Source organism: Erigeron canadensis, chromosome 6, assembly GCF_010389155.1.
Source record: "Erigeron canadensis isolate Cc75 chromosome 6, C_canadensis_v1, whole genome shotgun sequence".
Taxonomy (NCBI): Eukaryota; Viridiplantae; Streptophyta; class Magnoliopsida; order Asterales; family Asteraceae; genus Erigeron; species Erigeron canadensis.
Window position 1 is genome coordinate 2,409,563 of NC_057766.1, and position 26,528 is coordinate 2,436,090.

At 34.0% G+C, this 26,528-nt stretch overlaps 5 protein-coding genes across 9 annotated transcripts; 3 read left to right on the forward strand and 2 right to left on the reverse strand.

The window, feature by feature from the left end:
- Positions 1-4,092: 4,092 nt before the first annotated feature.
- On the forward strand, positions 4,093-8,083 carry LOC122605551. Of its 2 annotated transcripts, none has more exons than XM_043778510.1 (3): positions 4,093-4,287; positions 5,830-5,959; positions 7,778-8,083. In XM_043778510.1, exons 2-3 carry the CDS (start codon positions 5,854-5,856, stop codon positions 7,915-7,917), a joined length of 246 nt encoding a protein of 81 aa, XP_043634445.1. In that variant the 5' UTR covers positions 4,093-4,287; positions 5,830-5,853; the 3' UTR covers positions 7,918-8,083. The 2 variants fall into 2 exon arrangements, with proteins under 2 accessions (XP_043634445.1, XP_043634444.1); XM_043778509.1 differs by having other exon boundaries at positions 5,835-5,959.
- An 894-nt stretch (positions 8,084-8,977) lies between these two features.
- LOC122603860 (mediator of RNA polymerase II transcription subunit 11) lies at positions 8,978-12,795 on the forward strand. 3 transcript variants are annotated; one of them, XM_043776691.1, is made up of 7 exons: positions 8,978-9,130; positions 10,965-11,049; positions 11,123-11,168; positions 11,313-11,398; positions 11,508-11,624; positions 11,800-11,993; positions 12,569-12,795. In XM_043776691.1, the coding sequence occupies exons 4-6, from the start codon at positions 11,345-11,347 to the stop codon at positions 11,974-11,976; spliced, it is 348 nt and encodes a 115-aa protein (XP_043632626.1). In that variant the 5' UTR covers positions 8,978-9,130; positions 10,965-11,049; positions 11,123-11,168; positions 11,313-11,344; the 3' UTR covers positions 11,977-11,993; positions 12,569-12,795. The 3 variants fall into 3 exon arrangements, with proteins under 3 accessions (XP_043632626.1, XP_043632628.1, XP_043632625.1); XM_043776693.1 differs by lacking the exons at positions 10,965-11,049; positions 11,123-11,168; XM_043776690.1 differs by lacking the exons at positions 10,965-11,049; positions 11,123-11,168 and having other exon boundaries at positions 8,979-9,130; positions 11,305-11,398.
- Positions 12,796-13,054: 259 nt separating this feature from the next.
- On the reverse strand, positions 13,055-15,219 carry LOC122605075 (pentatricopeptide repeat-containing protein At1g20300, mitochondrial). The gene has a single exon (XM_043777947.1). It carries the CDS (start codon positions 15,169-15,171, stop codon positions 13,573-13,575), a length of 1,599 nt encoding a protein of 532 aa, XP_043633882.1. The 5' UTR covers positions 15,172-15,219; the 3' UTR covers positions 13,055-13,572.
- Positions 15,220-17,490: 2,271 nt separating this feature from the next.
- On the forward strand, positions 17,491-21,954 carry LOC122605639. 2 transcript variants are annotated; one of them, XM_043778593.1, is made up of 3 exons: positions 17,491-17,738; positions 18,300-18,804; positions 21,561-21,954. In XM_043778593.1, exon 2 carries the CDS (start codon positions 18,326-18,328, stop codon positions 18,797-18,799), a length of 474 nt encoding a protein of 157 aa, XP_043634528.1. In that variant the 5' UTR covers positions 17,491-17,738; positions 18,300-18,325; the 3' UTR covers positions 18,800-18,804; positions 21,561-21,954. The 2 variants fall into 2 exon arrangements, with proteins under 2 accessions (XP_043634528.1, XP_043634529.1); XM_043778594.1 differs by lacking the exon at positions 21,561-21,954 and having other exon boundaries at positions 18,300-18,970.
- Positions 21,955-22,227: 273 nt separating this feature from the next.
- LOC122605638 (glucose-1-phosphate adenylyltransferase small subunit, chloroplastic-like) lies at positions 22,228-24,958 on the reverse strand. Its single transcript, XM_043778592.1, has 9 exons — positions 24,643-24,958; positions 24,161-24,457; positions 23,805-24,074; positions 23,543-23,722; positions 23,323-23,426; positions 23,111-23,222; positions 22,898-22,996; positions 22,634-22,753; positions 22,228-22,560 (listed from the first exon to the last, which is right to left on the reverse strand). Exons 1-9 carry the CDS (start codon positions 24,880-24,882, stop codon positions 22,444-22,446), a joined length of 1,539 nt encoding a protein of 512 aa, XP_043634527.1. The 5' UTR covers positions 24,883-24,958; the 3' UTR covers positions 22,228-22,443.
- Between the last annotated feature and the right edge of the window lie 1,570 nt (positions 24,959-26,528).

Below are 26,528 nucleotides of genomic sequence, written 5' to 3' on the forward strand. Positions count from 1 at the left end.
GAATGAAACTCAGAGATCTGAGGGCACTTCACCTGAAAATGAACAAGTCAACTTGAGAATATCTGACAGACATTCTAACTTACCTAAATATCTTTCTGATTTTCAATTGGATGGAAAAGTCAAGTATGGTCTTAACAAGGTTGTTAATTATGCTAACCTTAGTCCTAAACTTTTCTGCTTCACCACTAATCTTAATAAAAGTGTAGAACCTAGATCATATTTTGAAGCATGTAAGGATATGAATTGGGTAAATGCCATGAATGAGAAAATGGAAGCATTAAGTAGGAATAATACTTGGTCTATTGTTGATTTACTTGAAAATAGACAACCTATTGGTTGTAAATGGATTTACAAAATAAAATACAAGTCTAATGGTGAAATTGGAAGGTATAAAGCTAGACTTGTTGCTAAGGGTTTCAATCAAAAACCTGGAATAGATTTTGATGAGACCTTCTCTCCTGTGGTTAAGATAATTATTGTTAGATGTATGATTTCTGTGGCTGTTCATAACAACTGGCCTTTGTACCAGTTAGATGTTAACAATGCTTTCTTGTATGGGGATCTTGATGAAGATGTTTACATGGATATTCCTAATGGCTATAACCAAAACAACTCTAATCTTGTGTGCAAACTTAATAAGTCCTTGTATGGGCTTAAACAAGCTCCTAGACAATGGACTTTTAAATTAACAAATGCCTTGCTTGAATGTGGATTTGTTCAAAGCAAATCTGACTACTCTTTGTTTACTAGAGAACTTAACAATAATTTTGTTGCATTATTAGTTTATGTAGATGATATTGTTTTGACTGGCAATTGCAATGAGGAAATTAACTTTGTAAAAAACATGTTAAATTCCAAGTTCAAGATTAAAGATCTTGGAAATTTGAAATACTTTCTTGGCATTGAAGTATTAGAAACTAGAGAAGGTGTGTGTTTGTCTCAAAGAAAGTATTGTTTGGAACTTCTAAATGACTTTGGTATGCTTGGATGTAAACCTGCTTTGACTCCTATGGAAATGAACAAAACCTTGAAACTTGTTTCTGATAAACATAAACCCTTAAAAAACATCTCTGTATATCAAAAGCTTATTGGTAAGTTAATATATCTAACCCTTACAAGACCTGATATTAGCTATTCTGTGCAAAGTCTGTCTCAATTCATGCATGCACCAACTCAAGAGCACTTTGATCTCTGTTTGAGAGTTTTGAGGTACTTAAAGAAGGCACCAGGTAATGGTTTGCACATTAAGAAAGGTAATGAACTTATTCTCAAAGGCTATGTTGACTCTGATTGGGGAAGGTGCATTGTCTCTAGAAAATCTATCACTGGTTACACTGTCTTTTTTGGTGTCAGTCTTGTTTCATGGAAAAGCAAGAAACAACCCACAGTTGCCAAGTCCTCTGCAGAAGCAGAATATAGGGTTATGGCAGCTGTGACTTGTGAAATTATATGGCTAAAAAACCTTTTACTTGATTTGAAAGTCAATGTCCAAATTCTTGTAGAACTTTATTGTGATAACAATGCTGCAATCCAGATTGTTGCAAATCCTGTATTTCATGATAGGACCAAGTACTTTGAAATTGATTTATACTTTCTTAGAGAAAAAATTTCTGCAGGAATTTTACAAACTATCAAAGTGAAATCTGAGCTTAACATTGCAGATTTGTTTACTAAGAGTCTAAGCATTAGCCAACATGAGTTTCTGTGTAATAAACATGAGATTATTAATCTGGTTTCAAGATGATCTTGAGGGGGGATGTTAAAAGTATAACAAGATCATCTTGTTATTACATTTTGTCTAACTTAAGGTAATTCTTGTTAAAGGTACAGAAGGACTTAGCAGGATAATGTGTTGAAGATGAGGGGACTGAAAATGTGAAGTATACAAGTGCAAGGACTACTCGGCTATTAAAGGATCTTGAGGGCTACTAGTGTAAAATAATTGGTTGTATATAATCACTCCTTATTCCCAATTTAGGGTGAACACCCATTCCCAGTTCTTACAAAATATGTAGCCGCAACCCTTCTTTTCTCTTTTGATGAAACTAATATTTGTATCTATATTTCTATATCTTATATCTTCGCTATATATTCTCTTTCATATTTATCATTGTATCTGAACAATTAAACATTAATATCAATCAATCATTCATTCGTGTATCTTGTTTGTGTTGTGAATCTCATTTGTAAGGTAGTTCTTGGATTGTGTTGTGATTTCTTACACAATCACAAACTCTTAACAGGTAAATACTACAACTAAATTACTAATAAATTTGTACCCCTATCTCTAACTGTACTGTATCATAGATTACATTGGCCGCATCGAAAGAATCTCAGGAATCGTCACAAGGAAGGAAAGGAACTTAAGAAAAGTAACAATAGTAGACATAAGGTAATTCAATAAGCTAACAAATGGTATATTCAATGTACAGACTCAAAACTTTATCACTCACATCACATACCTTGCACATTTAACAACAACAATTTGATCAAGATAACACTTTGGACGTACAAAATGAACGAAGTAAACGACATGAATGCAATTGGAAACATCTTGGCAGTGACATCAACAATTGTAACTGAATACAATGATACTCCTTTTGTCTTAGCGTTTAACTTTAAAGCACTGTATCTGACTTTTATTAGGTATTTTTACATTAGTTAACATTCCTAATTTAAATGCCTTCTTACTACACTGCAGGTGCATTACAACTTGAATCGACATCCGCCACAACTGCCGCCATAAACCCTCCTCTGCCAAACCTGCCCTCCTACACAACAGGTAATGCCCACGTACTTCAGTATCGATAGATTTTCATTCACTAGCCATTAACACATACATTGTTGTCAACAGATTCAACGAAATTAACCAAAACTCAAATCCAACAATCACACTTGATGCATTGCTTTCAAAAGGCCACGAAGACAACACGGTATCATCCACCACCTTTAATCCTTTTGTCTGCACGAAAGTCAAATATAACTATCCTAACCGCTAGACTACATTAGAGCAACATCAAGCCATATGTCAGGCCACCGTAACAGATTTTGAATTTAATCGCCCATGGTTCTATGTGCACTGCAAAAAATGCAATGGAAAGGCATACCTACAAAAAACCGATCGACACTATTATTCATGCGAAGATCATGCGAAAAAAGAGGGATTTAAGTTCGCGTAAGTCAACCACCCCTTACACTCCATTCAAATCCTTTATGTAAAAAGTTTCAACATATAACCTAGTGTTTATCACAGGTATACCGTAAACACAATCATCTCTGATTCCACCACAAGCACAAAAGCTGTTTTCTTCAATGTGGCGATGTCTGGAATGATAAACATAACGTGTGAAGACATGATTGTCAAACACAACCACTTTGATCCAAAAACCCTACCTAAAGAGATCCTAAACATAAAAGGAATACCATACCTGTTCCACCTGACCTTAAGAAAAGGATCCATTTCAGTCAACAGAGCCAAAAAACCGCCACAGATTACCCCTATCACTCCCGACCCAAAAATGCTCTCCAGGAAAAGGCCAACTCAAGACTCTCCAGGTACAAAAAATATCTCCGCCTAAGACGTTTCATTTATTATTAGTTATCATCACAAAACATACAGTAACCAATTGTATTTCTACAGCAACTAAAGAAGGATCATGCAAGAAAGTAAAAGCATAAAATCCTTCACCACAGACTTGGAAGTCACTAGCAAATGACAACCCCTTTTTGAACAGTAACTCATCTTTTGCTACAATGCAACTTTAACACCAGTCATAGGTGTTACGCATTGTAATGTACATATGCCAACGTAACTCTCTTTTGCGCTAATGTAACGTCATGTAATAGATATTACGGATTGTAAACTTGCTCTTTTGTTGTATACATAACTTAGTTCTTTTCCTATAATTGTTAATGCCCATATCCTACCAAACTCCCGCAGCAACGCGCGGGTCATCGCTAGTTAAATAAGAAATGGAAGTTTGGGCTTAAAATGGAATAGTGACCAAACTTGAGAGACTAAAGTTGTAAATTTTTGATAAAAGCCCTCACCACTCTCACCTCCATCTTTTTATTTCACTTCCATTTCCAAAAGGGATTAGTTATTGTTTTCGTGTGTGTTTATTGCGAAAATCAACAAGAAAATAACTAGAGGAGAAATTGCCATAAATCAACAACAACAATAATAATATATTGAAAGATATCAAGTTCGCTTGAGGTGGTGCTTAATTGGGCCGGAAAATCCTAAAGAAAAAAAAAAAAAAAAGATTTGAAGTTATCAGTGCAAAGGTATAAGCTTTTATTTGATTATATATCATTTGGATTAGTCTTTACGTGCTGGTATTAGTATAATAGGTTGTACTAGATAAGGGCCAAGTTGGATAATGGATAAGGGGCCGGTTTGGGTTAGCAATTATATCTCCAAAATTTCAAGTTTTGCTGTAAATATATTTGGTATAAGTATCTAACAAACTTTGAAGGAATGTCTATAGTAGGAAGTAACTAAAGTTGTGTTTATTGTACGTAAACAACTCGAAAATAATGTGTAAGAAAATGTATTCTACCAATTAATATCAGACAAGTGGCACCTCTATATGGTTGCCACGTATGTTTTCTTACATACAATAAACTTTTTTTAAAGTTGTTTACATACAATACACAAAACTTTAGTTATTTCCTACTATAGACATTCGTCCAAAGTTTGTTACATTCCAGGATACTTATCCCAATATATTTTGCTTGTCTAATATGATTACAAATAAATACATAATTTAAAGAAAATCTCGATTTAATAAAATCATTTACGAGAATTTATGCATTAAAAATACAATTTAGACGACTTTTAACCTGTTTGGAATATCATCTTTTTAGCTAGTAATTTGTTCCTTTTTATTCAGTCTTATGAATGATAAACTACTACATATCTATTTTGATTAGGAGATTGTTTCGTTATGGGTGTCGGTGCTTATAAGATAGAAGTATACTAGTATTGTCATATGGAGGCATGGAGATTTGATTCAAGTTGCTTGTAAAGCATTCTTTTATAGATGGCAAAATCTTAGGTGTGGCAGGTTAAGAAGGTGTTTACTGTTAGGATTGCAATTTCTTAGCTATTTTTACAATGGGTTAAAGATAAGCTAGGTTACAATCGGATCTGGAAGACGTGTCAACAATCTTTTAACTTCATGAATAATGCGTTTTTATTAAGTTATAGTTACAAAACTTACTAGTAAATATTGTTTAGTTTGTTTTTGTTTTTGATAAAGCAGTATAGAAGGTTGTAAACACTTCGTAAACTTTAGGTAACTTCTAAACAGTTCAATCCATGAGTATATAATGACGTCTGAACTTGTTGAATAGTGGGAAATTTAGTTAGGTGGTAGTGGGGCAGTTACCTACACAGGAGTATGGCAGTTATACATTTTCAAGTGTGTAGTATAGAATGACATATGAACTTGTTGAATCCCTGAAAAAGGAAGCTCTATGTGCTCTTTCTTATTTCTTTCAAAAATAGGTAGAAGAAGAAGAATAAACAAAAGAATGAGTCTAGAGCTTTCTTAGTTAGCCTTTCAAAGTATCTTAGACAGCTTTGAAAGCCATAAATGACTTAACGTAATCGTTACATAACAATCGACCCATCTTTGGCTTGCCTTGCAAAAAAAATGGCACTGAAAGGGGTTGACATTATGGTCTCTACTTTCTATAGTTCTCATAGAATGGCATTACTGCATTAGAATAGTTTGATATGTACATAAGATTTATTCCTTAACTCCGTAAAATAGTTTTGAAAAATGTGTGCTTGAAGTAGATTTTGATACGATATTATTGAAGTGCAGGGAGATACATTTATGATTTATGGCTGCCCCCTTTGATTTGCAGACTTTCATTCTGCGTGCTCGAGTGTTAAAGTTGTATCGGCAAGCTTTAAGAGTTGCCAAAAGAGCTCCTGGTCACAGTAAAGGTGAACTTTCTTTCACGGCAAAGCAATTTAATTGAAACATATACAACAACTGTATTGCATTTATATCATAGACCCCCTAAAGGCCTGACTCTTAAATGGCTATCACTTATCTAAAAGTCAAGCTAGATCTTTTTCTAGACAGAAGTTATAATGATCTCATTTCAGTTTTAGCAGAATGATGTTTCTTATTATATCATTTTTTGACGGTTCAACATTATATGTCATAGTGCCAGGAATTAGATACTCTGTGTTTAGATTAGTTGATCTTTATATATGTTGAAAACTAGGCAATTTGACAAAACCCTTGATGTTCAAGAGCTGTCATCAATATAGAAGCTCCAGTAACGGAGGTAGTATCGTCTAGTGCGATGAGGTTTTCTAACCAGGTTATGCACTATCATCATGAATATAATTTGAATATGTGTTGTCATTAAAAATTTTCATTCATTTAAACTACAAGAAGCCTAAAAGTTGTAAGTTCTGCACGTGCTCTCTAAACCCCTTAGGTGGCATTCCAATTGTTTTAGGATCCTTGATGAGATTATGAGAACTAAACATCTACAAGTCAATAACTGTTTGTTCTTCATTTAAGTAGGACCTGTAACTATAGGCTGTTTCCTAACCTTTTTCTACTAAAACATTGAATTGTATTGGAGGTGGCAATTTCGACCCATTGTTGATTTGGTTTATATTTTAACTTGCTGCTTGGATGGTAAAAAATCTCGGAACTTGGCAGAAGATGGAACTAGTCAAATGTGCTAAGCAGATTAAAATTTCCACAATTGTGCTTAACGCACACCTAATAAATCGTTTATTCAACAAATCAGACTATTATTTTTATTGTACAATTCTTTCTAAAAAATATTAGATAATTTTTATTGTACAATTCTTTCTAAATTATGTGTTTTTTGTTTAGTGGACAATAAATTTTCAGATGGGAGTTATTTCCTAGAAAGGTCTAAGAATTTTAAAAGTGTAGGATCAACCCACCTTGGGTTGGCCTCTATCACGAAATACCCGTATGGACCCGTTTTCTAACCTTACTACTCTTTTTCTCCTCTAGACAACATTCATCCATATAGATTCGGTATGATACTTCCCACTCTTCAGTGACATATAAACACTTGTTATGTGCTTCATATCATACTTGGGGTTGATGTTTTTGCTCAGCTGCTATAAGGAGTGCAGAATTGTAATTGCAGTATTTCCACGCCAAATCAAAAGAGCTTTTACTAATGATTTTAGGATTTATCTTTGAGGTCTAATATTTGATGTTTCATCATCAATATAAAGAATGATCTGTGTTTTTTTATACAAGCATATTAAATATATGTGCAACCATAAAACCATTGCCGGCATCAATTTACACATTTACTCTATCTGATGTAACTTTACGCAATTTATTTTCAATTTTTATTTGGTAATCAATCCCTTTCCAAGCACCAATTTTATTTTGGTCTTTCAGTTTTCATTTATCATTATAAAGTTTGGGCTTACATGGATGTGCATCTTCAAAAGCTTTGATTGGAATTCAGATATCTGAATAAGATATAATCAGAAAGTATTTTATGAAAGTTATTTTACGTTTCTCCTCAAATTGAATCTATATGCTTTAAATTGAAAGAAAATCAGAATTAGTTTGTTAAATATGTGACTTCAAGTTGAAACAATCAGGTTCACAAGACGTCCAAATGCCCGCTTAATACAAGTGTGAGAGGCTTTGGTTACAGGCTTACAGCACTTGAGTTTTACTTTTCAATTCAGATTAGATGAGCTATTTTCATGGTTCAAAAGATTTCTGAACTGACATATTTTCAGGTGAACTGATGCAAACAATTAGACAAGAGATGGATAACAATAGGGATTGCAATGACAGACAGAGGATTCGTTACTTAATTAGCGAGGGAATGGAGAGATTGAAGCGTTTAGATGAGATGCTCGACATGCAAGGCCATTGACCCTCATTTGCGAAAGTTTGTTGTAATAATTTCTAATCATCATAGATCAACTTTGTAGACTTTCGGCATATCAGACATATGTTCAAATGAGATACAAGCGAATGAGATATTCTTTAAATCTGTACTAAACATTCTTTATTAAAAAAAATGGTTATTATTGGATGCATATATTTTTTTTTGTACTTACAGATTAGAAGTGTATATTCGAAGATTGGAAGTGTATATACAAAGTCAGCTATTGAAAAGTAGTGACTGTTTTATCTTATCTAAAACTTGATGCATTTATTTTGTTCAAATGAACATGTCAGTTGAATTCTCATTAGAGCATCAACAATGAAGAAAATCTATAGTGACTTGTTATATTTGCCATGTCATCTTATAACTCGCTTTTATGTCATGAACATAACATGTCCCATTGCTTTATCTGGATGGAATTTTGAGCGTAAGGCTTGTGGACCTTACAAAAAATAAATAAGTTGAAGGAGTTGATAAAAATGCTAGTTTTGGTTTCCTAAAAAAACGTTATTTGTATATAATTAACTTTTAACTCGTCCTCTAGTTATTATTCCCAGCCATTGGCCGGTTATACGTTAGTTTTTGTTATTATAAATTAATATGCTTTATTACATGTTGGTGTCTTTGGAAAGCTGGAGATTAGATGAGTACAGATAAAATAACAAAAAGTTAATTGGATGAGCGACAAGAAAGGTGTTTAAAGGAATATCTTTTGTTACATGTTGGTGTCTTTGAAAGGTTAAAGAATAGATGAGGTTTGAAAGTATGAGGATTAGTAACGAGAATGTCTTTCTTAATGTTAAGTTTGTTAACATAATTGAATTTTTACGTTACATTGTTACAAGATTACAAAAAGAACTCTAAAATGGAAGTTTGGGATTAAAATGGATTATTGGCCAAACTTGAGAGACTAAAGATGTAATTTTCCGAAATAAGCCCTCACCAGTCACCTCCACCTTTTTATTTCACTGCCATTTTCAAAAGGGATTAGTTATTTTTTTCGTGTTGTTTATTGCCGAAAATCTAACAAGAAAATAAATAAAGGAGAAATTACCATAAATTCAAAGTGTTAATAATAATAATAATAATAATAATAATACATTGAAAGATATCAAGTTCTCTTGAGGTAGTGCTTAATTGGGGCTGAAAATCCTAAAGAAAGAAAAAAAAAACAAGATTTGAAGTTATCAGTGCAAAGGTATAAGCTTTTGTTTGATTATTTTTCAGTTGGGGTTCATGAATTATGAATTAAATTAGGGGGTTTTTTGACCCTAAATATTATAGAAATTTTTTGAATGAAAGCCAACCTGATTGCTATTATTAATATTGTGTTTGGCAAAATATTATTATTATTATTGTTATTGTTATTGATTAATTGATTGGGAAATTAGTTGTTGACTTAACAAAGGATGGATTGAGCTATGAAAGTCTTGATCTTTTAGCCTGCGATTATCGCTTTGCTGCACGAACAAACAGCTTTATCGTAATATTTGCGAATGTATATGCCGATAACTTCCAAAACCTAGTTATTATCATTTGAGATAGCCTGTCCTTGTTGCGGTTTTATACGCGTTTTACTTCCAACGAAAAGTTAAATCATTTGCGATTTATTGTCAAGAAAATAGTGTTGGAACATACACAGACAACCACCGTTGAGTCTTTTTAAGAGTTTATAGTATCTTTACTTCTTTAGTTGCTGGAGTACTCTCTGTTCAATCTCCATTATATATATCCTTTATATTGCTTCCAAATTCCCACTTTAGTGCTGTTGAACTATAGTTATTGTTACCATTTCTTTTATTTTTTTCCGGCTTTCTTTCAAAATCTTTTACATGTCAAGTAACAGGGCAGATGTCTTTTCTTTATGGCTTGTTTTCTAGTTGGTGGGATGTGTTTTTCTTTTTTTTTTTTTGTGTGTGTGTGTGTGTGTGTGTGTGTGTGGTTAGTAAAGTTTATATATCACCCAAAAAGAGGTTGGGTGTACTTTAAGGTTTTCAGTTTTGTCATTGTATGCTAGGGGTGAGATTGGGTCAGAACCGACCCGGTGACACCTGAAAAATGAATTCACAGAAAAAGAAAACCCGAGGCCCGGAAAGTTCAGGCTTGTCCTAACTAGTTTGGACTGAGAACGAATTGTAGACGGTCTAAATGTAACCTGCTCTGAACTTAAATGTGACCAAAATACTCCACCAGCTGCCACTAAGTACATACTTTATTAACAAATGCTCTTAATTATACTCCCATAAATTCCAGTCTCCTGCATTAGGTCATCTCACTCTTCCCCTTTTATCTCTCTGAGTGAGTACTTCCTGGCAAAGGTCGGTCCTTTTTGCTGTCAAATAATCTATTTTTTTCTTTAATATCATCAACTTTGATGATTGCATTATATTCTAAGTGGGTTTGCTTTTTATAACCAAGTTTTTTTTTTTTTTTGATGAACAGGTCTACATCTGTGTCTATATCTTAGGTTTAAATAGTACATTGCTTATTTGTAGCTACTTTTTGTTCTTCCGATAGACCTATAACTGTTTTATAAGTGGTCTGCTAATAAACCAAAGTGTATATATAAATACATATCTTTAAAAATATAAAAGCAAATCATTTTACTTTTTGTCGGCTGTACTGGGTTTTCGGAAATTCTCAAGTTTGGACCAGACCGGGACCACAAATGTAGGAATCTGATGGGACCAATTTTGCTCGGTCCGGTCCTGGCCTGGGTTTGGGTGGTTTTGTTTGGATATCGGGTTGTTTGCTCGTCTGTATTCAACCTTTATAATGACATTCATCCTCTTGCATTGTGTTAATTACTTTGTTCATCAACAAGAAAGTGGAAGTGAAACCTATTCTGATACACAAACTCTCTTTACTGATACCAAGTTCCTTTTTAAACTCATTGTGCAAAACATATCAATTTTGATAATCTTTTAACTGGAAGTTCACTTTTGTGGGTGATATGGGTTGCTTTTCTTTGTGTTTACTTACCTTTTCAAGTACCAATAGTTTCTAAGAGAGTATATGATTTGTGTCTTCAGGTTGTGTGACTTCAATTCTACTGGATATTATTTGTGATTCAGGTTAAAGAAAATAGATTTAAACAACTGTCATGAATAACGCTTGGTATGCATTACACTTTGTGTGTGTGAATCTTTTGTAACTAAATAGTGTTGATCTCCTTCATATGTACTACCAGATTTATCAAGCACATATAAGAACTGTAGCAATGACCGTGAATGTAGGCAAGTTGCTATACCATATCAATATAATGTTTGATTTGTATTATACTGAAACTGTAATTGGTTGATTGTTTGTTTATCTATCCCAACATCTTCCTTTTTTATATAATTTTTAATTGTTAACCTTGTTGTTACAAAGTGCAACAGCATACGATAACCAAAGTTTTTGAATAGAAGTCATGGACTCACAGAGTCAGAATGCATCATTGCAACGTCTCCAAACCGTTGAGAAGGTAGTACATATGTAATTAGTTACTAAAATCAAAAGTAGACTTTAAAACTATTACTAAAGTTCTTAATACATATGAATTGGATTTTAAGTTATGGGTTTATGTTTCTTAGAGAATTGTTAGAGTATTGGAACTTGCTGGCGGGGTGATGGAGGAATTCTCAAATCCTAGTGGGCCCAGAAAGGATTTGGTCAACAATCACTGCAGTGAATTCATGCAATTAATAAAGGTATCAAAACTGAGTTCACTTTCATTAGTTTCATATATTCCTGCACCTTACGTCGACTTTGTGCTTTTGGCCTATAATCTGTTCCATGCTTTTCATCATAATTCTGCTTTTTAGCTATTATCTTTCAATTGAAGAGCTTAAACTAGGGATCTTATGCTCGTATCATGTTCATCAGGATATACAAGTGACTCTGAGAGAAGAAATTAAGAGTGCATGCGAGTACCGTCCTTTTGAGAAGTGTGATTACGTGGCACGAATTTCAAATGAAATATGTTGTAAGAAAGTGGAGTATGTTCTTCAGAAATTGGATGGGATGAAAGAAATGATTGATGAATATCATCAGGAAACCTGATTCAAGCTGTCTGACTGGTAATACATTGCAAGTCAAATGCCCTATTCATTTAATCTGTTTAGTATCTTCAATATATGGTTTTAGAAGGAATTGAATGACATTTCAAACGTTTCTCTAAGAAATGAAACAATGACATAACTCTTGTACATACTTGAGCTATCATGGATGGAAATACGATAAAGTGGAGGATTCATTTTGTGCGAATACCTTTCCACAGAGATTAGCTTGCAACTAGGAATTCATCTATCCAAATTTGATGGTTCGAGAACGCTAATCAATTATTTATGTGGTGTGAAGAGAATGGGTATGTGAGTCTTATGGTTGCATAATGCCATAATGTGTGGAATCATAAGCTTTTGTTACTTCTGTTTTGAGTTATGGGTTGGGTGTGATGGTCTATGTGTAAACAAGGTTGAGATATAGATATTCAATTTCTTTGAAATTCAATTATCATTCACTCAGTGAACAATAGTTGGTAAATATTAGCATGAGGACGTACTATCTTTGTTTATGTAAAAACATAATTGATATGGCTCAGGCAGTTTAATTTCAACGTCCTTTTTACACTAAAGCCTAATGATTTTTTTTTCAGGATTGGGAGACCGGAAGTCACTGGTCTTATATGATGCTGGCTACTGTTCATTTTATGGAGTGAGGCTCATTATTTTGTAGTAAATTATCTCATTAATAGTATCAAGATGTCTTGGGTAACAAATATTATGTTGGATGGAAGAAACAATGTTTTAGTTTGGATGATGTATGTAGGTTTAACTCGAATGCATTCTGATTACTACGAGAGGAGTAGTTATTTTCAATGTATTTGCCTAATCTGTGAATGTGTTGGTATGATGTAAAAAGAAGAAATTGGGTCAATCATGTTAACATATGTGTGCTTTCGTAGCCTTGTGTCTGCATTTTGTTTTGCATACCTCAAGTTTCAAAAGACATCAACAATAGCACCTGACCACCATCCAACAATTTTTGGTGTGTATCAATATTTTCAATGCAAGGCCAACTTCGACCTCAATAACTAAGGGGGCAGGTTGTATAGTCATTGTAATTGTTCCAGCAGATAAGATACCAAAATTCTGTTTATATTTACAACCTAAAAAATCAATCAGATATTTAACATCAAGTTCTGCAAAATTCGACTTCTCAGACCTCTTATTACAGAAAGCCTTTGAGCTCTACAGGATCACTCAAACCATGAACCTTGTAATTATAAACTAAATAAAACAAAACATATTTGCCCCAGCAAATCATCTAATGGGCAGCTTCATTTGGCAAATTCAAAAACAAAGAAAGAAAATTTAGAACTAGCTGCTAAATATAGAATGTGTCGGTCGGCTATTCAGACTTCAGAGGCATTGGTAGTTCTGGGTTTGAGATAGACTATGTGTATCAACAGTTTAATCAGATAACACCGTATACTTGTATGCATTATCTGATTATCACCCCGCTTTCAACACTAACGCCAGAGGTAAAGACACCTAAATCCGCATGACTTCAACACTGACCAGCAATCCCCCAACAACGACAAGTAGTCGAGATTTGTTTGTGTGATCATTTATAAACAATACACCTGCGGTATATCTCCTACAAAGGTCGAGCAACAAAACCCCTGCTGACCATCTTCTCCACCAATTCTTCATGTTTCTTGATCTGCCCCGCCTTCCTTAACTGACCTAAAACCATTTCATAATCACCATGACTCGGTTTCAAACACTTTTCTTCAATCATCTCCCTAAAAAACTTATAGGCATTGTTCCAATGTCCCATCCCGCAATACATCCCAATCAAAATCCTATAACTATTCACGTTAAGCTCAACCTTATTCTCGTCCATCTCCTCTTTCAACTTCAACACCATATCCGCGGACTTTGAATCCGCAAACATTCTCATCAACAAATTATAAGTAACGGTATTCGGTTTACATTTCAACCCTTTCATCCTCCCAAACAACCTATGTGCGGCATTCACATCACGGTCCTTCAAGATTTCCCTAAAAATAGGGTTAAAACTACTGGCATTCGGCTCACACCCTTTCTTAACCATCACATTCAAAACTTTAATAGCATCCTCCCGGCTCTCGTTTTTACAATGACTCTCAATAAGAAAATTATAAGTAATTAAATCTGGCTCACACGAAAGCCGTTTCATCTGATTATAAACCTGCAACACTTTTTCCGTCCTACCTGCCTTAACATGTACCCTCATCAAATTATTATAAGTAATCGAATTAGGCGCAATCCCTTCATCAAGCATTTCAGCAAACACATCATGGGCACGACTAATCTGCCCGTTTCTACACAACGCATCAATCACAATCGTGTAAGTATAAACATTCGGTTTAACCCCATTTCTCTTCATTTCACCAAAAACCCGTTCAGCTTCCGAAATATTACCCGCCCTACACCACCCATGTACCAAACTAGTATAAACAATCACATCCGGTTCAAACTTATGTTTCAAACTATCGAAAAACGTCTGAGCCTCTTCGGCTCGACGTTTCTTACAAAGTATACTAATCACAACCGAAAACGCAATCTTATCAGGCTTACAATCATACTCATCCATTCTACTAAAAGCAAGAACAGCTTCATTAGCTAAACCTGCCCTAACATACCTACGAATCAAAACAGAAAAAGTATCGATAGAAATACCGACATTTCGTTGTTTCATAGTATCAATAATCCCCCACGCGACATCGAAATGTCGTGTTTTGCCAGCTAAGTCAATCATTTCATTAAAAATGTCAGTTGAATTTTGTTGGAAAAAATTGTTTTTTTGTATAGCCCAGTTGAAAAAAGAAAGAGTTTGTGGGAAAGGAATGCCGTGGCGGACCGAACCGCATTGTTCGATAACCGAATGGATTACGGAGAGTGAAAGAGGGTTTGGAGAGAGGTTTGTGAAAGTTGTTGAAAGAGATGGGATTGTGAAATCTGGAGGAATGTTTGGATTCGGATCCGGGTTTGGGTTTTGGCGGTGGTGGGTTTTGATAATGGAATGGAGTTTTTCTGAAATTAGGGTTTCGGAATGGGTTAGTTTTTCGGAGGGTTTGGTGGTGATGGTGTCTGAATGAGTGGTGGATATGGCGGCGGCGGTGGAAGAGGAGGAAGAAGATGAAGAGAAGGGTTTTGTGATGGTGGTGGTGAGGGTGGAGAGACGGCGGAGGTTTGGTTTGACGACGGCCATTTGCGGCGGCGGTGGACTGTGTTAATGTTTTTTGAGGGAGAAAGGTGGTTTCTGTTAGAACTTAAAACAGGGCAGGGATTTTTCTTTTTCCTTTTATTTTAAGCCTGTTCTTTGAGTTTTTTTTTTATGAATGAAATAGGAAAGAAGAGAACAGAGATAATAGAAAAGAAAGAGTAGATTTTTTTTTCTTTCAAATCATTCTAAAATTGGGAAGAAAATATCTTTAACAAAATCTATTGAATTCTCCTTTCATATTTTTTCCTTTCTTTTTTCTTCTTCTTTTAAATAAAACTAAAGAACACAAAAAATTTTAATATCTTTCATAATCCTTTCCTTTCTCTTTTAGAAAAAACTCAAGAACATGCCATAAAGTATTTTTGCATACATCCCTTTAAAACTATACTAAATACATATATACCCAATCTATAATTAAATTAACAATTATCCCCCATCTTTAGTTTTTCTCATCAATAAGACCATTATACCCTTTTTCCTCCATTCAAGATTGAGCTCCAAACATTCCCTCCAAAATAATCCTTCTATATAATCCTTCCATTTAGCTTATTAAGTCGTCTTAAATATATTCTCCTTAAGCTCTTAATCAATAAAGCAATTACTCAAAATTGGTAAAAGAGGTATTCAATCACGTAAGTAGCTGTCCGATGCATACATTTTCTTTTGTCTTTTATATGATAATTGTAATACTTACTATTTTATTTCACAGTTTTGTCATATTCTTGTTCGACATTATAGTAACAGTAGTAATATATATTCTTGTGATGGTGGATAGTTTATTTGTTTACAAATGAATATTGCTCTTATGATGGTGGATTTCAATATTTTGTTTTTTGGAATAAATCTTGTTATCCCACTTTGCATTTGATAATCCATTTGAGATCGATTTTGAGGTGTTATTAATTGTATGAATCTTGAATGGATCGATGATGGTTAAGAATGAGAGGGCAAAATTGTCAAAAATTTAAGTTTTTAATGTAAAAAATATAATTGGATAAAAATGTAAATTTATATGAAAAAATTGGGGATATTTGTTAATTTAAATATAATTTGGGTATATATGTAATATGCATAGTTTTAAAGGGGATGTATGTAAAAATCCCTTATTTTAACGGCCAACAGTTAGGGATTAACACCTAAATTTCACTTCAATTCTATCCGGAGCAACAAAGTCAGCTCCATTTCTAAGTTTCAACACTATGGCGCGTTTGATTTACAGATTGTTTTTTGAAGGAATAAGGAATGAAATTTGACGGAATGTTTTTGATTTTTTGAGAATTCAAGTGACGGAAGGAATCAAATTCCTTCCTCTATCCCTAAGAAATGGAGATTCCATCAAATGATGGAATGTTCACATTCCTACTGAATGAGATTCCTACTTCTTTGAACAATCAAACGCACTAAGGAATGAAATTGAATTCCAATTCCATCAGATTCTATCAAATTCTATGAAACAAACGCGACCTAAGTCCTTAACCACAGTCCCAATTCAAAACTTTTTGTGTCAAACATGCTATTTATGAGTTACTCGAAATTGGCTCGTTAAAAAGCTTGATAATGGTAGAGGGTTAAACAAGTTTTATCAGGTTAAACGAGTTTCATCCAAGTTTAAGCCTAATTTGAAACTTGTTAACTTCATATGCCAAACTCGTGACTTTAAACAAGCACTTTTTGAAATTATTAAAAAACACAACAATAACAAGATCTAATCCCTACCAACATGGTATAAGGAAGATAGGATGTAGACAGTTTTACCTCTACTCAAAGATAGAAAGATTGATTTTATAACTCCTAGAAATACTTCTGGCAAAACGATTCAAAAGCACTTATACATATAAACTAAAAGATTCAATATAAAATATTTAATTTAATGCGTCGAGCTCGAGTTTATAACGATTTTTAAACTAACTTTAATTTTTCAAAATCCAAAAACTTGTTTACTCTAATTGAGTTTATTTATATAAAAAAAAAATACTTCTTTTGTTTTCAAATTTTAAAAAAATGAAGAGGTCCTTTTACTTCAAGGTTATTCTTTGAAAATTTTGAAAACAAATTTTGTTGTCAAATGAAAAACATAAAGAATTTTATAACTTTAAAATAAAAAATAGTTTAAAAACTATAAATTTGACATCTTAGCGAAATTATTTTTTAACGGACACAATATTCGAAAAATCTAGACATAGGGAAAAACCAATATGCTGCTAGAAACACGAAAGAAACAGACTTCCTCTCACAAACTTCCCCATGAAAATCACATATTTTGAATATAAAATCTGTCTCCCAAATCATGGTGGAAGCACATAAAATAAAAATAAATAAGAAAATAGATTTAAATATATAGATGCAGAACTCTTGTATCCATGTTTTATTTGCTGTTATTTTCTCATTTCCAATTAGAAAATTGTGAAACCCTAAAATTAAAAAATAAAAATCCCCAAATTTGAGAAAATTACAACTTTGTGTAAATTCGTATCTATACGCCTCAGCAGCTACAGAGAGAGACGACGATTATAATTCAGAAATTCAATTTATCAATCAATCAGTCAATAATCGTATGTTTCCTCTTTGTTATCATCATTATATATTTATATATATATTTTATATTATTATTATTTTTATTGTTTTATAAATATGCTTGTTATTCGATTTTAGTTTTTATAATAATATCTATATCTATATACTGTCATTGTTATTAGTATTGATGAATATTGAGTAATGAAATCCTAGAATAATTAGTTACTAATTAAGTTTTACATTTTCCTTTTTCATAATTATTAATGTTTAGAAAAATAGAAAAGTGTATGATAAAGTCGATAATATATTCGAACAAGCGATAATGCATTTCCGTCTTCCTTAGTTAATCGCACGAATAAGAAAAATGTTTAAATTAAAATCTGGAAGCTTGAAACTTGATGCAGTTTTTCTGTTTGGATTAACTGTATTCTGTTAATCCTTTCTGCAAAAAGCAATTTTCTTTAAAAATCATTGTTGGCTGGTTAAATTAATCGTTCCCCATATTTTACGAAGTATGTGTAATCATTTACTGTCTCGTAGTCTCACTGGTTGTCGAGTTCTACAAATTTGATATCTTAAGGTTATTCTTTGTGATGCAGACCTATTATATCGTGGGAAAAAAGAGATGCCGGCTGCTATTAGTAAATGTCGGACCTTTGCCAATGTTCGTAAGCTCAATCCATATTTTCATCATCTTCATAAACGTTGTTTTTTAAATCTCGGTCCAGACACTGTGGAGGAGCTATTGGATCGGCATGTAGTCAAGAAACAACAAAAGAGCGTAGATGATGATGCAGATGAGATATTGACCCGTCAAAGACTAACCACCACCCGCCGTGAGGTACTGGCTCTTTACCGTGATATAATTCGTGCAACCCGGTACTTCATGTGGCCTGATTCACATGGGGTGTTGTGGCGGGATGTTCTCCGAGCAAATGCCCGAAAGGAGTTTGAGGAGGCTCGGTTTGAGAAAGATCCAGAAGTTATTACCCGGTTGCTTATAGGTGGACATGATGCTGTGCAATCTGCTATTGATAAACTCGTTGAAAAGCAGAAGCAGCAGATTGCTAAGGAAAATGCCGATCATGATCGTCGATGATACTGGTAATAGTTTAAGTTATTGTAAGAATGTGTATCGTTTATCAGTTTTCAATAGGTTCAACATGCTTGACTTTCTGTTAGAGCATATTAGTTTGTTTCTTTTCTTAATTATACTTTATAGTTTATATAATAGCTAATAAATAAAGCTGACATATTTAATCTCTTATTATGTGAACATTTGTCAAGTTGGGGTCTTTGACCCGCTCTTAAAATTTACCCTTTTGTCAAATTACCCGCATGCTCATTTTACCACCTGATGTTCTGTAGAAATGGCTTCTTAATATATAAGTTACAAAAGTAAAAAAGAATAATATGTGCTCTTAATTTGAAGAGAGAGTTTGCCAAAGAACTTTTTGGCTTGCAGTTATACAAATTACCGGGTGATTCATTTTGCTGCTACTGCTTACTTATAATTTCTAGTATGGACTCAATATAGCACATATGGATTAATATGACCCGATAGGATAAATATATATGTTACATGTATTGTGCTTTTACCGGGTAATGCATTAGTAGTGTTGCTGCTGCTTTGTAATTTGTCGTCTGGACTCAATATGGCACATATGGATTTATATGAACCCATAGGATAAATGTTTATGCTATACTCTTACCGACTGAACGTGTATTCAATTAAAAATATATTAAAAGTTAAATCCTTAACGCTCATGTTCTGCCACGGACTTGTTATTGTTGATTTGGGTATATCATGTTAGCAGCATATTATCAAGAAAAGACTTGGCTTGTTTGTTGGTGTTACTCATAAAGTGTTGTCTAGATAATATGTATGTCTATGTATACATAGTTGGTATTTATTAAGCAGCATGTTGTTTGTTTTATGTGCTGATTGAACATTCAGAATGGTAAAATGATCGTTATACCCTCACCCTCTATTGTCTTGGATTAGTACCGAGTAAATAATAACTTTTTAGTAAATCTTTTAACTAAGCTATAAATGATGTTTGATAGGTAAATACAAGCAAGTCATTGAGATAATGGGGAAATTAGCACATTCTTATAGATTTAAACAACCAAACCGGCCAATGTCACATATGTAAGTAGCTTTTCGATATCAAGGTCAAATGAGTGACAATTTTGCATGTCACCGTTTGATGGTTAAATAACAGAAGTTATAGTATAATTTTATTATCTGACATAAGAACAAAGTTTACTAAAAAAAAAAAAAAAAAGCCACAAAGTCAAGACTACTTCAAAAGCTTAGCCAAATATCCACCAAAAGTTAGGATGAAGTATAACATGTGTAGTTTCTTCTTAATAACAGTTTACACCTGAGGGATTCTGTTATCGAATAGTAGTTAAAGCCTGCAGCTACTTAAGTTCAGAGTTGCGAGTGTTGTTAAAACTACATTTGCTTAAGCAATGAAAAACAGATGGTTTATACAGGGTTCTACATGTATAATTAGAACCTGTTAACTAAATTCTTTTCTTAGTTTAAGTTAGGGTTGCCGGAACTAACAAAAAAAATGGGTCATTGAGATATCAAAGGCAGGATGATACAATATATAATGTATATGAACTGTTCATTGACTTCATTCCAATGGATATGGAGTCATAGTAAATAAGTCTTGATATTTCAGGGAAAGTGATAAGTAATCTGGGAGGGAGCGGAGAAGGTGGGGGAGTGATTGGCATAGGGCCCTCCCTCCCCTTACGAGAACCAATTATTAGTTCTGAGCAAACTTAGAAGGGCATAAGAATTATCTTTGGTACGTACTACATAGCAGACCCTCTCATCCTTGGATGATGAACCTACATACGCCTAAAGCAAGATATAGCCAGAAGTCCATTCCAAGGTCTGAAAGGAAGTAGATAACTGAAACATGCAATAACAAAACACGTTAAAAATATTATAAGGTACCCCATAAGTTTCAAATACGTTACTCAAGTGTTAGTATACAATGCATAAGTAGTTCTATCAATGTTGAATATTTGAACGTGCAAATACATCATGCCCTTGCAACTTACTTAAAGGAGCCAATTTAGATTGATTTACATTTTAATCCTTGATTTGAGCTATCATTTATCCAGTCAAATAAAATATATTTAAAAGAAAAAAGCGTTTGAAAAAGTCACCCTAGGCTTATTTTATTGCTTTATAGCCTCCTAAATTATTACATATACTGTAGTAAATTGAACATGCTGTTTTTATAATCAACAGTTAAACACATTAACCAATTATACTAAGTGGACTAAGAATGTTGCAGGTTATTTCAACCTGACATAATATTTTTCTTTTTGACATTTAGTTACCAGGTCCTGTTTTAACATGTTACCCAACCCACCCGTTCTGCTACCTTTAGCTTAAGAATTTAGAATTTATATTCAAAGAATCTTGTTCCTAAAACCATCTATACATAATGTATGAAGACTTACCCTAATCTAGGGGCCCCGAGTGGTGAGCTTTGACAAGCAACTACACCTACAATATTTGCAGAGCACAAAGTACAGATACATTGCTGTAGTGAACACTGCATGAACAGATGATTACTTTGGAGCCTTGGACATAAAGTAGACAGAGAGTTATCAGTAGAATAGCTTTTAAAATTGATGTGGGGAAAAAGAAGATAAAAAGGGTAAAATATAACTAAAGACAAAATAAAAAAACCATAACACTTACAAGAGCGGAAAGGTAATGCAATTCCATTTAGTGGTTGAAATAAAAAAAGATGAACTCGAGTCATTAACCTATGAAGATTTATTCATGGGTTTTTGCAAAATGCTTATTGAAGTTGAAACTGCAGATTGCGATGTGATCTGAAGAGGGAAGACATTTGAGGGTGGAGCATAGTATACGAGGATAAAGCAGATGGGGGCAATAAGTAGTATATATTGCTATAATGTTGATGGTTAGTTACTTCTTTAGCCCTATGTGAAAGATAAGCCTGCCATGCATTGTGTAATTCAATTTGTTGTCAAGGAGCAAGAAATTGATGTTAAAAAATAATCGGTGTCTGATTTGTGTGCATTTGTTGTATCCTGCAAACATTCATCTTGGGTTTGAATTGTTTTGGCTGCACCCAGAAATAGGTTGATATGCATGTTGAGTTTCTGTGTACAAATGTACAATATGCGTATCATACTATGATAGAAACTAACAGATTTGAATAAAACAAAATGGAGATGAAGTTATATAAACGAGTTAATCGTGAAACAATTTCATTAATTGTTGTCTTTGTTTAACATAAAGTGGCAGAAAAATGCTGCTAACCAGTGTGGCCTGGTATAAAATTGTCAGGATATTCTCGCAAGAGGTCTCACCTTTGAACCAAATCCTTCCTACTTATCTATCAAAAAAATTAAAAAAAACCCAAATACTTCACTCCATGTGCTATCTGACCAACATCTTAAATAGAAATGCCTAATTCGTGTTTTCCTAGTCTAATACAGGAAGACAGTAACGTATATTGGTTTGAGCTGAAGGACGAAATCCGTTAAAAGGTAATCATATTGTTAAATATTCCTTTACACCATGGACTTTTCATCAAGTACGAAGATAACAAACAAGCAGAAGTGATTGGTATAAAGAAGAAATAAAGCCAAAAGATATTCATTAATGAGAGTAGCATATCCCACACAGTGACATTGTGACAAGACAAAACTGGTGTTGGTCGGTGTGACATCGTCTTAGATGACAGTGCCTGACGGAATCAATGCGTCTTTGATGATGGTCACAATGCCACTCTTAATGAAGTACCCATCCGTTTCCCTTGCTAGTTCTTCAACATTGTCCGCATTTACAATCTGCAAGCACAACAACAATGTATGTCATATACCAATTGCATATTTACAATTTCTTAGTTGACTTATTATTTACCTTCACATTATCTCCAATCCGAGCATTTTTGTCGATTATAGCTCTCTTGATATGTGTGTTCTTTCCGATACCTATAGGAACACCACCCTTCGCTTCCAACAGTCTTCTGTCTGCATCAGTCTGATCCATATAAACAATAACTACCCATTAGCTATCTTGTAGCACAGAAACTTGCGGAGGGTAATATTTAGAAATCTACGATATCGTTCACAAAAAAGGATAACAAGAACAAAATATGATTTTCGTTATAATTTAGCTACAAACCTCATAATAGTCAGCTCCCATGAGCAAAGTGTCTTCAATTATCGCACCCTCAGATATGCATGACCGAAGGCCAACCACAGAATGATGAATTTTACAATTCTGTATACAGAGCAAAAAAATGAAGATCACATAAAAGATCCACATTATCCCAGCAATAAATAGTTCCTCAATAATATCCAGAGATGCATTTGTGTGACATAACAAAATATGTACCTTGATAACACAACCCTCACCAATGACACTGTCTGTGACATCAGCATTCAACATTTTTGAAGGCGGTAAATAGCGTGGTTGTGTATAGATTGGAGCAGAGCGGTCATAGAAACTGTGTATGAACAAATGGGACATGTTGAACTTTTTTTCTTCTTATGTCACCGATGGAACAAGTTTCTGGTGAGTTATATAACAAAGTGTGTGCAGCTAACCTGAAGTCTGGAACTGGTTTCTTGGTTATCCCCAAATTTGCATGATAGAAAGCCTCGATGGTACCAATGTCCTCCCAGTAACCATCATACAGGTAAGCTTGTACCTAGTAGTGAAGAAGCATACATATATAAACATATATATGTATATATAACGTGGCTTGTATAAACTTTTGAAATATGTTTTGATAATAAATTGAAGATATGTATTAGCAAAACTCACTCGTAATCCAATGGAAGTTGCACCTGGAATTACTTCACTTCCAAAGTCATTGGCCTTTGGAAACTTCTCTCTAAGTAAATCCAACATAACATTCTTACTGAAAACATATATTCCCATACTTGCAATAAAAGGCATTTCTTTTGCCCTGTTTTCATCTAATCCTAGAATGGTGGTATCAACCTAACATGAATATAGACCGTGATCAGGAAAAACTTCAACACTGAAACAATTATACAATCTCTCTCTCTCTCTATCGTCATACCTTCATTGCCTGTAATTGCTCTCCCTTTGGCTTTTCTGAAAACTCGATTATTCTGCCTTCATCATCTATCTTCATTAATCCAAATGCAGTGGCACGCTTTTCATCCATGGGGAGAGCAGCGACAGTTATATCAGCATCACTCTCCCTATGAGCTTGAATAAATTTTTCATAGTCCATCCGATACAAATGATCACCAGCAAGAACAAGAAATTCTAATACATTTTGTTCTTCAAGCAACCACAGATACTGTCTTACAGCATCAGCTGTACCCTGACCAAATTAAAGCAAAATAGTATTAAGATTACTTACCACATATATGAATGCCAAATAAATAATAAGATTAATTTTGTATATACCTGGAACCAATCCGGATTCTCAGGACTTTGTTGTGCTGCGAGGACTTCAACAAAACCTTCATTCTTATAGCCACCCATGTTGCTTGCATACGCTCGTGACAAATGACGATTAAGGGATGCAGAATTGAATTGGGTAAGTACATATATCTTATTTACATTGCTGTTCAAACAATTGCTGACAGGTATATCTATAAGTCTGTAATTTGCTCCCAATGGAACAGCAGGCTTGGCTCTTTTCTTTGTAAGAGGATATAGTCGAGTCCCTGCCCCACCACCAAGAATTATTCCAAGAACACTCTACAGATTCCATCAAAAAATTGCATCATCATATATTATATAGATCAACAACCCCGGTGATTAACATAACCGATCTACTGAAGTAGTACATCGGCAAAAGTATAATGTAAGTTCATGTTATATGGGCAACTAAAATTGTATTAAAAACAAAGTAACTTTAAACACAGGTTACGAAATGTGCATACTTTGCTAGCATCAGGGTCAAGACAGGTCTGAGAATAACTAGAGTCCGTAACAGCTTTGGGGGAAACGACATTCGGGCTTCTTCTTCCCACATCCAGATTAATCTTAAAATCACATATTTTTAGAGCATTGGTACTCTTTAAAAGAATATTTTGGCCAAATATCTGAGAAGCACTGGAAGAAGCAAGGCGTGTCGCAGAGGGGGACGTATTGTTACTCACTACCATTGATTGAATAGTCATTACTATCAAGTAGACTGAGTGTATTTTTTGGACTTATGAAATGATATGTAATACTGTATAATGAATGCAATACTGCAATGTGATGAAGCAATTACAAAAAATATGGGGAGGAGATTTAACAGAATATCTGCTATGTGGATGTGGAGTGTGTGTACACATGACACTTACAGACTCATGCACACATCCTGCCAAACTATATGTCTGTCCCTACATAGTAACATACAATGACCATCACTATTTATCCCTTTTATTATGTGAAAATTTGTCAAGTTGGGGTATATGTTAGTGATAATAACTGATCACATGTCAGATTGGTAAAAATATTTTTTACTATTAAGCTAGCTAAAACCAACCTTTTTTGACTCGCCCTTAAAAGTTACCTTTTTGCACAATTAACTGCATGCTCATTTTACCACCTAAAACTATAGCCATTAAGCAGTCTGGGTGATATAAACGGATGGGTGATACGGTATAATGAATATAGCCAAAAATCCATTCCAATGTCTGGGAGGAAGTAGATAACAGAAACATGCATAACAAAACGATTTAAAACATTATAAGGTACCCCTTAAGTTTCAAATATGTTACTCAAGTGTGTTAAAGTACAATGTAGCGTAGGGTTGAGTTCGGGTCAACATGGCAACACCCGGCCCGGACTGGACCGAACCAGTCAAACCCCAAGACCAAAAAACAGAGAACAGAAACCCAAGGAATGGACCAATATTGAGTCGGTTTTTAACCATTTGGACCTTTTTTGGGCTTCTGCTGGGCTATTAGTAAGCTATCTTAAAGAAAAATACAAAATAGTTATATTCTTTACCATTTTGCTGCCAAATGCCAGTTACAAAAAGATTCAGATTTCTACATTGTATGAAATATGAAAATAGAGTATGTAACACCTATATAGTAGAAAAGAAATGAAATCCGACACAGCAACATAACCAATCTAAATGAAAAGAACTGTAAAAAAGTACTTATGATGAGGAGTCGACTTGAGTCATTTCATTAGGCAGTAATTCCACACGGACTTGAACAGACAGAAGCATTCCTTCAAGTCTTGTTCTTCAGTAATCCTTGTCCAATCCCATTCAGAAAAGTATGCTAATACTGTATGGAATTCTAACCAAGTTTAACTTTTGAGTTTTAATCGATTTGCTTATATACACCAGCATAAGTGTGCATTAGGCTCATCCCTAATACCATGCATAAGTAGTTCGACTAATGTTGAATATCTGAATGCGCAAATACATCATGCCCCTGCAATTTACTTAAGATGTTCCACTTTAGACTCATTTACATTTTAATCTGTCGATTTGAGATTCTGAGCCATGATTTATCGAATCAAATAAAATATGAGGAAGAATGTAGGGTTAGAACATAAAATATGGACGTTCTATAAAGACGATAACATTTGGGTGGTGATAAAATGTCGTTGGTTGATGACAGAAATCAACAATTTCTAGTTCTAACAGATGATCTAAAAGTGAACATTTCACTAAGTTTGGCATCTTGTTGAATCAATGGTGTATGTGTCTTAACATTTCTTGCGTTGCTGGTGGCAATATCTTGCGTTGTTTTGTCTGCATTTTATGTAAACTCATCAGTAGTATATTTTTCAGTAGATTTTAGAGCAACATTTAAGATTA

Coding starts and splice junctions, on each gene's coding strand:
- LOC122605551 (XM_043778510.1), top strand. CDS start 5,854: ATGGCTGCCCCCTTTGATTTGCAGACTTTCATTCTGCGTGCTCGAGTG. Junction 5,960..7,777: donor AGCTCCTGGTCACAGTAAAG/GTGAACTTTCTT, acceptor ACATATTTTCAG/GTGAACTGATGCAAACAATT.
- LOC122603860 (XM_043776691.1), top strand. CDS start 11,345: ATGGACTCACAGAGTCAGAATGCATCATTGCAACGTCTCCAAACCGTT. Junction 11,399..11,507: donor GTCTCCAAACCGTTGAGAAG/GTAGTACATATG, acceptor TATGTTTCTTAG/AGAATTGTTAGAGTATTGGA. Junction 11,625..11,799: donor AATTCATGCAATTAATAAAG/GTATCAAAACTG, acceptor CATGTTCATCAG/GATATACAAGTGACTCTGAG.
- LOC122605075 (XM_043777947.1), bottom strand. CDS start 15,171: ATGGCCGTCGTCAAACCAAACCTCCGCCGTCTCTCCACCCTCACCACC.
- LOC122605639 (XM_043778593.1), top strand. CDS start 18,326: ATGCCGGCTGCTATTAGTAAATGTCGGACCTTTGCCAATGTTCGTAAG.
- LOC122605638 (XM_043778592.1), bottom strand. CDS start 24,882: ATGACTATTCAATCAATGGTAGTGAGTAACAATACGTCCCCCTCTGCG. Junction 23,427..23,542: donor CAACTTCCATTGGATTACGA/GTGAGTTTTGCT, acceptor CTTCACTACTAG/GTACAAGCTTACCTGTATGA. Junction 23,223..23,322: donor AAACCAGTTCCAGACTTCAG/GTTAGCTGCACA, acceptor GTTCATACACAG/TTTCTATGACCGCTCTGCTC.